Source organism: Pholcus phalangioides, unplaced genomic scaffold, assembly GCF_987345545.1.
Source record: "Pholcus phalangioides strain wild (caught in Gottingen) unplaced genomic scaffold, Ppha-v1.0 ptg000016l_1, whole genome shotgun sequence".
NCBI lineage: Eukaryota > Metazoa > Arthropoda > Arachnida > Araneae > Pholcidae > Pholcus > Pholcus phalangioides.
The window spans coordinates 111,123-121,874 of record NW_028301609.1 but is presented as its reverse complement, the minus strand read 5'-3'; the positions used below and the strand labels follow the sequence as shown (position 1 = coordinate 121,874).

General features: G+C 36.5%; 1 protein-coding gene across 3 annotated transcripts in view; it reads right to left on the bottom strand.

Moving 5' to 3' along the window:
* Positions 1–7,689: 7,689 nt before the first annotated feature.
* The window catches only part of LOC149074687 (uncharacterized), a 41,250-nt gene continuing 38,187 nt past the window's right edge, over positions 7,690–10,752 (bottom strand). For 2 of the 3 annotated variants that reach the window (XM_089245748.1, XM_089245749.1), the window contains one exon: positions 9,918–10,570. In XM_089245748.1, the coding sequence (XP_089101874.1) occupies positions 10,050–10,570 (521 nt within the window). In that variant the 3' untranslated portion in view covers positions 9,918–10,049. Of the gene's footprint in view, positions 10,571–10,752 lie in introns of all 3 variants that reach the window. The other variant, XM_089245747.1, reaches the window with a different exon arrangement.

Here is a 10,752-nt window from a genome sequence, read left to right as displayed (position 1 = left end):
GAACACACACTGCTTTTTTTTTCCTTTCAAACCAAGCAAAACTCTGGTTCATCACCAATCATTACTACCGATTGAGTTATGCCGGAAGTGTGTGTGTGTATCTAACAGAGTGAGTGCGTGTAGTGTGTGCATTTAAGTGCTGCCATCTATTTTTCAAACTATGAGTGAAGTGAGAGGTTGACAACCTTTTTTTTTTCAGTCCAAGATATCAAGAAAACATATATTCTGGATATTGTGCTGAGTTTAACTCTGAATGAAAAGTCTAGTCTTCACTGGGACTCGAACCCAGGCCCTCTCACAAACCAGGAAAATATGCTACCATCTACACTACTGGAGACACTGCCTGCCTTCCTTATTTCATGCATTATGGCGTGAGGTGCTGAAGTAGAGGCATTAGCAGTCCCCCCAGGTGAAACGGTAAAGACCCACCCGGAGGCCATTTGCTGAAATATATGGCCTCGTGCTTGCAGAGTTTGCAAGAGGACCCAGGTTCGAGTCCTGGCTGAATATCCAGAAAAACATGTCTCCTTGATATGAGTGGAGTGTTACAACTGAATGCATTTGCACTGATGTGGGTCTGTTCCTCTTTTTGGCGAGATTTTTTATTCAGGGAGATTGGCTTGCACACACCCGAAAGTTGAGAACCACAGAAAGACAAATGCAGTCTAGCACAGGCATTGTTGTTTGAACCCAGGTCCTCGTGATGAGAGTCTGTTACTGTGACCACATAACTACACAGTGAATAGCACGCTGCTTCTGAGGAAGTCTCCCTTCCACAAGTGTTAAGTGCACCAATTTCTCAAAAAGAGACAAAATCATTTTAGAACAAAAGAATCAGCTATAAGATCTATGTCCCAATCTAATTAGCCCTTGTGTGCAGAAAATTACTGTGGTGTGACAAAAAACCAGTCACATCTTCCGAAAACTATGGTATATTTTGTTTTTTTTTAAATATTTGGTAATCAATATTACTACATGCATTTCTATTTTTAAAACTTCTTGATGTATGGCATCTGGTCATGTCTGTCCATGGAGATTATTAAGCAGGGAATACATCTATGAACCAGTACTAATATTGTTTCAAATCGCAAAAAAATCACATTCTGTCATTTAGATATACAGTAGAAACTCGATTAACTCAAGGGAATGAGACTGTGGCCACCTTGGTTACTAGATATGATTGTCCATTGACTTTCAGGATGCTGTAGCAAAATAGACAGTGTTTCATATCTCTTGAGACCAGGGGCATGTCAAGGTAAAATTCTCACTCGTACGAGACCACATTTTGGTGCCCCTTCAGTGTATACGCTGCACGCTGTTAAACAACCTGGAAAACTCGCATCTATATTTTCAGCCATTTGAAATGCCATGACTCGCTCATAAAAAAAAAACCTGTTTCTGGCCAGAGCAGCTCTAGGGCTGCTCTTGCCAGAAACAGTTTTTTTTTTATGAGCGAGTCATGGCATTGAGTTCATTAAAACACCCTCTCCTGGATAACTTTTTGTCCATAAATTTTTTTTTTCTGCACATGAAGCTGCTTCTCTGAAATTTAGGAATTCATTCACAGCAATTTGAGTGAATCCTGGCCCTAGTAAATAGCATCCATATATTTCAGTATCCAGATTTTTTGCCAGTTTGTGTCTATCTAACTAGAATTTCTACAACGTTAATCTTGTATCTCAATCAATTAACGAGTTTCTACTGTAATTTGGTTATAATAATACTGCGAATAATTTTGTACCATTTGCTAATCATGTTACTATTTTTTTCCTGTCCCCATAAAAATTATCGTTGACATGATCAAGACCCTGCAGTTATATATGTTTGTATAATGGACCATGTAAAAAAGGTATCAATACAATCTCTCGAGTCTTGCATTTTAGAAGAGAGTCATTAAATTCCTAGTATATCCTAGTCTATGTGTGCATGCATGTCTTGTGTACAATTGGCAAAAAATCCTTTGATGACTCGTGTGTTTTGCCCCAGTTGATATTATAGCGAGAGCTCTCAGTTTGCATATTTTTCTTTCATACCTTGGCTGTGTGTGTGCGAGTGGAAACCACATTTTTCCTTTGTTTCGAGTGAGACTGTCTCCTCCCAATCCTTTGTTTCTCCCTTGTACAGTGTAGATGTGTAGTTTAGTCTTAAATAAGGTCAATCATATACGATATTGTATTATGTAGAAGCACTTTCACTGCAAATAATGTATGAATGAGCGTATTCAAACTGGTCGCAACTTTTTTTAAAAATATTTTCGATTGGAATGTTTGTGGTTTTACTGATGGATGTGTTTATGTTTGTATTTAAACGGGGGGAGGGGGAAATGAGCTGCCATTCTTGTGGTGCTAGAATTCGTTCATGTCTTTGATATTTTTATTATTCTCTTCCCAATATCGGTTCTTTACAACGAATCAAATCCTCAGTAAGAAATAAGTATTTTTTGATGATTATAAAAAAGAAAAATCGGTGCTTGTCATGGTATGACAGTTATTTAGTTTGTTTCTCTTGTCTGTTCCTAGATATAAATGTATTGCATTGTTTTATTGATACCAGTGTTCCGTTCTTTTAGAACTTTTGAGAAATGATTGTAATATGGTAAAATCCCTCTTTTACAGCCAAATAATAATTTCCCTTGTCTAATGAAAGTATGCATTTCAAATCCATTGTTACATTAATGGTCACTTCTCTTTTACAGACTAATTTTTTTGTCCGCCAGTCCCTACAAAAGTGGGGGGGGGGGGGGTTCTACTGTAATTACATAAAAACAAGTTTTTATTCGTTTATTGAAACAGTTTTCATACCTCTGAGCTGGTGTTCCTTGCATTTTGAATGCCAAAGCTCTCTCGTCCTATTGTGTACCAGCAGTGATAACAGTTGTATGAGTTTGGAGCGAAAGAAATTAGTATTTACCAACATGTGGGATGGTTGATTCGACGCCCTTGATAATTATCTTATGATGAATATCAAAACTGTCCATAGACTTTCAGAAACCATTGCTTTAAGCCCTTACACCTGATACGGCATCATAGGTGATTTCCACACTCGTCACTCAGTGGAATGAAATTTACTTGCTCACAAAATAAAACAGATTGAGATCTGCTGCAAAGGCAACTGCTGTCACATCTGCTCTCACCGTGGTGACTTTTTTTCTGAAGCAGAAACCTAATCATATTTATGCTTCAAAATCTGTAAACCAGGGAAAACCATCTTCAGCTGACCACCATTACACGATCGCCGGTATTGATAAAAAAGTTTCCAGGAAAAAATCCAAAACTTGATTCATAAAAAAAACCTTTCTTATTTAGTGACATTATGGTAGACTCCTGGATAATGTCTATTTTACAGTCTCAATGGCCACCTGGTGCTTGTAAAGCTTTTACCTCATAGTCACGTCTTTTGTGAGTATGACTTCTATAAACGTCAGGCAATTTTTCAGTTCATTTGAACCCCCCATGTCCCAGGACTGAATATGAACTTGTTTTGGGCTTTTTTTCCACTTTAGTGAATCAATTTTGAAAATTTATAGAGTTTTCTTTGCACATTTTTAAAATAAATAATACAGGTCTCCAGAGTGAAGAGACCCGGCTGTCTTCCCCTGCCCTTGTTGGGAGGGGAACACGGTCCAGGTGCAAGTATGTACCCATAAATGATTCTTTTTGAGCTTTAAGTATAGAGCAAGGTTGGACAAATCACAGGTCGCCATGGCGACTAGAAAAGACACTAGCAACTAAAATTTTCTACATGGTATTTTTAAATTTAAGAGTCTTAAGGATGACACACATAATTTTCTAATTTCATACAGTATATAGTTCATAAGGTTTTCGCGGCCATCATTTGATTGAAATTGTTTGTTCGGGTTTGAAGACTGTCGTCCGTTTGAGGTAGTTCTCAACGTTTCCCCACCACTAGTGGTTGGCATCATCAGAATTGATAAATTATTACAGACTTTGATTAAGTTTTATCAATTCTCCTGATGATGCCAACCACTAGTGGTGGGGAAACATTGAGAACTCAAACGGCCGACAGTCTTTGAACCCGAACAAACAATTTTCATCTTCATACATACAGTATGTCTTTTGACATGAGAAGTTTAGTCTTCAGAGAAGTAAAAAAAAAACCATTTAGAATAAATTTTCTTGAACGAAAACCATGCTAGGCTCCTAAGAAATTTGGTTGGTGCCTAAATATATTTCTGAATGCCAAACCCTGATATACAGTAGTCAGTCATATTTGGATGCTATTGTGTCATGTTCAAATAAGCACGAGCATATATACTCAACATTTCGGTAAAAGATGCATTAAAATTTCATGCACACATCTTCTGGTACAGTTTTACTCAATAAGTACCTAGGATTTTACAACGACCTGTGTTCAGGGACCTTGGGGGGGGGGGTGTAGTGAATAGAATGACTTCACTAAGACAGTTTGATTTTTTAAAAAAGGAGGAATGGTATCAATTCTCACCTTGAATGCCTCGCCAAAGGCTGCAGTTCAGGAATTCAAATGATCAGTTTAAGTGAGTGTCGATTTTGAATCAACAGATTAATGATAGACCATTTTCAAGAAAATGCAGCTACATTATGAAATTGGAGTATTCTGAACGGAGTTGGATGTGAGCCGATTGCTGAGATTTTCCTCCAGTTTTACAAATTCTCTTCTGTATTAATTAATAAATGAGTTTTTTTGTAAGAAAAAGAGTATCAAATATAAGAATCGCCATTGCAGTTGTTCCCCCTCACGAAACTGCACTGTACATTTTGCTCACAATATTCCCTCCAATAAAATATCAGTATTTTTAATTTATTTGTATATTTTTTTAAGAATATGAATATATTTACACAGAGAAATATTAACGAACATTTTTTTTTTACGGGTATCATTTCTTTTTAAATTTCCTCAAGACACCAAAGTTGAATAAATATATATTTGTTTAAATGGCACCCTGATGATTTAATTAAGAATGCTATAATTAACATTAACTTGTATATATTTGTATAGAAAAGATTGTTTTAGTTTGATCGTTTATTGGACGCATCGGTTCGTATTGAATATTCATATGCTATAGTTAGTGCGTCCTCGTTCATTAGAGTATTTTTTCCCTTCTTCTTCCGCATTTGATATGATACATTTGATCTCGTAAGTGCAATGCATGGTATTGTGTATATTGTGACGTGCATATTGTCCATTATGAACTTCATTTTGTATGTAAAACGGTAAGATAATATGCCTTATATTACCGGTTTGTAATGCGTTTTGTTTTTGTGATAAGTCTGATACATTATATATACTTATATATATACATACATATACACCTTTATATGCACTTTTTTTTGTAAGTGTTTGTAGATGATGAATAATAAAAAAGGAAAAAAACCATCCCGAAATCTTTTCTTTGCTCGATATCTGATATTACTGCATAGTTACTAAGTCTCCCGGATTTCTACTCCATCTCCCAGACTCCCGAAAAATTCTTATACCTCCTAAATTTCAAACATATCTAAAAAAAATCTGTAATCCCAGAAATGATGTTTCATGCATAATGTAGATTGTAGTCATTTTGTCAAATCACTAAAACATTGGTTTTCGTAAAGACAAAATTCGTCTTTTGATGTCTCAAATCCGCATAATGACTTATATCTGCTTTAACCATATGTCCCATCTAGTCCCCGTCTTGTTTTGGGCCTGATGGCAATTTTTTTTTGTTGGTGTGATTTGATTCGAGAGTATTAATGACAAGTAATTTACCTGTTGGTTGGTAATGATTGGCGACTTGGTGCTAATCATGAAGATGTCACGTTCTTACGAAGGAAGAAGCAATCCCTGCATTGTTTCTCAAAAATCCTTTTATATTTATTTTTATATAAAATATGGATCTTCACAAAAACCTCTGAAATCATCATTCTACAAAGTTGGCAGCTATATATATGTTATCGCTTTAATATACAGTCGAACTCTAATATTTAATCACTTTTATTCATATATACAGTGGAACCTCCATAACAGACACTCCCCATTAGTGGACAGCTGCAGTTAACACACACTTTTAAAGCCTGCATGAAGACTTTCAAAGAGCTTCAATGTATTTCATTATACGCAATGAATTTCACCTAATCTGACAAATTAAAGGGGTCAGTCAGATGAGTCATGTGGAGCATAAAACACCACAGCAACCCCATCCCATCTCTTTCTTTTTCAGTTATGTTGGATAGAAGGGAAATGTGTCTGAAAATAAAAATGAAACTAAAATTTGTGAAGTTTCTGAAAGACCTACATGCAAACTAAACACATATTTGGAAAGAGCAAAACAAAATCCCATAAGGTCACACCATTTCCATCAGGATAGCTGGATTTAAAGGCAAGCGCCAAGAGATTGGTGAAACATAAAACCAAATTATCACCTAAATCTGTGACTGCAAATTCTGGAAACACTCTTCTACCTACAATCCGTCAAATTTACTAAACACTTGTCCATTCCACCACCTTTTGAAAGAGCTTACAATAAACCATATCAGGGTTCAGGAGAAATTTAGCGTTCTGTTTGCAATACGTCACTGAAATCAGCATTTGTCAATGTAGACATTCAGTGATAAGACATTTTAGTAGATTTTGGCAATAATTTGACTTCCCATTTCACCAATCTCAGCGCTTGTAACTCAATGTTAAGTTCAGAAATTATGTCACCTTATATATAGGTTTAACTATTTTCCTGCTTCTTTCAAATATGTGCTTAGTTTGCATGTCGGTCTTTCAGGAACTTCACAAATTTGGGGTTTTCAATACATGATGCATTTCTCTTCTATAGACCATAACTCAAAAATGATTAGAGATAGAACAGGGTTGCCACAGTATTTTATGCTCCATGTGGGTTCATCTATCACCCCCTTTCATTGGGAAGATCAGATTAAATACACCGTTATAGCCAAACAAGAACTTTGTCCCAATGCCATAGCTGCTAACTTTGAAAATTAGGAAGTTTTTGCGCAGATCCAAAATCTGGACAAGAATAAATGTAAAAGGATTTTTAAAAACTATAGAGGCTTTTTATTAAGAAAAGTAAAAATTTTAGGAATTTTTCCCCTTTGAGAAAATGTGATATCGTGCACGCCATTGCAATTAGTGCCTAGTTGCCAATCATCATTAATCAATGTTAAATTACCTCTCAAATCACTGCAACAAAAAAATGCTACCAGGCTCGGAATGGGACATATGGCCAAAGCAGATACAACTCTTGCCAATTTCAAATGTCGAAAAGCCAAATTGATGCTGGCCTATGAATTTCGTCTTTCACCACTGCAAAAATGAAATTATAGTTTGAAATAATAGAGACAATTTACATTACGTGTGTGACATTATTTCGGAGATTAAAAACAAAAGCAACATTTATGTCATTGTATTTGTGTTTATCTTGATTCGCATTATGTCTATTCTCTTTGATTTAGCAGATAAAATATTGATCTAATCTGATTTGTTAAATAGGGGTTCCACTGTATGTTACAGCTGAGTTGTAAAATTAATTTACAAAGCAGTGCTGTTTTGCTTCAAAGCTATGTGATTTTTTTGCCACTTTACAAAGACTAGCAGCAGCAGCACGTTCGTAGCATCATGGAGTTGAGAAGGGGTGCTCAACTTCAAACTTGACCATGGGTAATGCCATAATATTGATGCAACACATTGAACAGCACACCTTCAGAGTCTGTATTCAATGTCTGTACATTTTATGTATCTGTGAGCCAAATTACAATATAATATACTGATTGCATGCAAACACGACCACAGCTCTTTACACATACTGACCTTACAGATGAAAAAAATCCAACGCTTAGTTTGTAGGGACATGCATATTTTCATTGTAACACAGACTGTGTTACATTGGAAGTGCCTGGCTGGCCTTTGGAAATAATGCAGCCACCGGCACACAAAGTTAACAAACAGGTTTCGAGAAAAAATTCCTCTGCAGGAACTAGAATAACTTCTGGGGCATATAAGGTGCATGATCTTTATAAATGGGATCTTTTCCCCCAAAGTTGTGAGTGGGAAAAGAACAGCACGAGAAGTAACAGACAGTGTTACTTTCCCTCATTTATACTGTTTTTTCCCAACTTTTCTCAGAGATTTTTTGAATTTGAATATCTCTGCAAATATCGCACTTAAAAACATACAAGTCTTACAGGGCAATATCTTTCTAATTGGAAGTCAGAGGATGGGGTGGGGGGAACCGTACAATAATTTAGATTTTTTTTTTGTAACACTATATTTCTACTCTCAAAACTGGTACAGAGTGATTTCTGAACAAATTTTGAGCATTTTTGAAATTTAAACCACCCATACCCATAGGACGAATGGCTGATGAGATAAAGGTTGCATTAGCACTTACAGAACACGCTATTATAATATATGGATAACACAAATTTCAACAAATTATACAATTTTCCAGTGCACCTCTCACTTGGTCAACATAGGTTGATTTTTTAAATAGTGGCAACTGTAAATTTTCTAGATATATACCACACAAACAACGTTTTTAAGTTTTATAGGCCTTCGATTTATCCACCAGTGTCGCATACAACGTGTTCCCAGTGAAGCAGAGGCCTTTGGATATCGTTGGCACTGCCTGATCCAGTGATGTGAAAATTTAGAAGCAGACCAAAAAAAAAATTTGGCGGGCTGAACATATTTAAGCATTGATTCATGATTGGAACTTTTATGCTTGGAAATGAAATGGCAGAATGTGTTGTACACTTTGAAGACTGCCGCGGTTTCTCATTGCAAATGAGACACAATCGTCTATCTTTTGAAAAACAAATAAGTGTATTTTAATTACTTTTCTGTCCCAGGTTTTTGCTCATGCAAAAGTTTTTAAATGAATTTCTATTTGAATTCTCACAACTATATTTTATGTGTATGTAAAAAAAAAAATACACATCCTCCCTTAAATGAATTTTTTTTAAAAACCCCCTGAAATCGAAAATGTCTATACTACCATTCTGAAATTTGCGCCGGGCCATAGTTTGCCAATCACTAGCCTAATCTCCGAATGGTGAGAACAGAGTAGGCTATTCCCTGACAACATTTTCTCACGTTTCTCTTTTACTGATGGCTCTTGCCTACCTTGCACTGCAGGGATCTGTCTTTTGTTTTTTTTAAGATCCTGTTTTTGTGAAAATTTTCGTTATTTTTGTAAAAAAGGTGATTAATTTTGTGAAAAATTAGTAATTTCTTGGGAAGTGAAATAATATAATTTATCACAAAAGGAATTAGATGACGAATTTATGTTTTATTTCATTTGTATTTTGTGAAAGATCCATTTTGCAGGATCTGGAAGATTGTGAATTGTGCGCTTTGCAAATCTTGAATCGTGTGAGGGTTTGGATAACTGATCTAAATTTTGGCTGGACAGACCCCTCGTAAGGTAATACGGATGTACAGCAAGCTCTAGCAGTCCTTGGTGACAAACCGCCTGCTTCCGAATTCATTTCTAAGATACAAACTTCATGTTGAGTTCATGACACATATATCCACACATTCTAACATGTACTCATTCATTAGAAGGTAACACCATCGCGCATTACAATCTCCAGCACATTTAAATTTTAACCAGCTCTTTTGCTATTGCTTCGAAAAAACCACTGACAGCAGTCTGACCGACTTGTCCACAACTGCTTTGTTCTTGTTATCACTGCGTACCTGTATGGAGGGGGTGGGGAGGGTAAGCATTTTACTTACTCGTGGTTTAAACCACATGGCCTGGCTCCGTTTCACGGCGTCGGTTATAGCACAGTTGCCACCATTAATAAAATCAACCCATATATTTGGCCTTCAAGGTCTTTCTATTCTGATCATCAATCACTCTCAACCTATTTCCTCACACACACAACATTAGGGGGAAAAGAACTTGCACCTTATATGGATCAGAAGGTATTCTCGCTCCTTCAGAGGCATTTTTCCTTTGAATGTGTCTGAGGCTTCAATATAACACTGTCTGTATTACAACACAGTTCTGCAGAGAGGGACATTTATGATACTGTACAAATGAAAGTGGCGAGATGAGATTATACACAACTGACATAATGCTTCAAAGCTGTCATATCCGAATTCTGTTCACTGCAATGTCCTAAGTAAAGTTCCTGCGAAGCTTTTATCCTTTCGCAGAAAGTGTTCACGATTGATTTCAGATGCTTGAGAATGAGCAGGTTGTCTGTCATGTTGGCTGCATTGCACTCGAAGCGAAGATTCTCTTGCAAATGGGATTTTACTGCTAATGACATCTCTATGCCAGGATCCTTGCACTTGTGGTGCAAATCCATGATGTCGTAGAAAACGAGAAAGTTTCCGATGAGTAACTGCAAACAGCAGAGGTATAGCTCATATTTTGCGACGGAAGGGAACTCTGCAATTATACCTTTCTGCAAGAGGTAAGAAATTTCTTCAGGAATTTCATCGTCACCTTGGCTCTGCGAGTGACATGAGGACCTGAAACAACGCTCGAACACCACTTTCATTGCTTTACTTTCAACCAGGTCCAGCGGTGTTATACCTTGGTTGTTCTTCATTTTCATCTGCTTATGCCCATCTGTCAAAGCAAAATCACAATTTCATAATAATTTTTTCCATTTTTTTTCATATGGGGGGGGGGGGGAGTAGTATATTATACACAGCCATCCATAAAAATGTTTCTTAGCACTAAATATTTCTTGATAAATTGACAACAGACGAGTCTCACTCGCTTTAGTGGGTTGAAACCTCCACTTATGG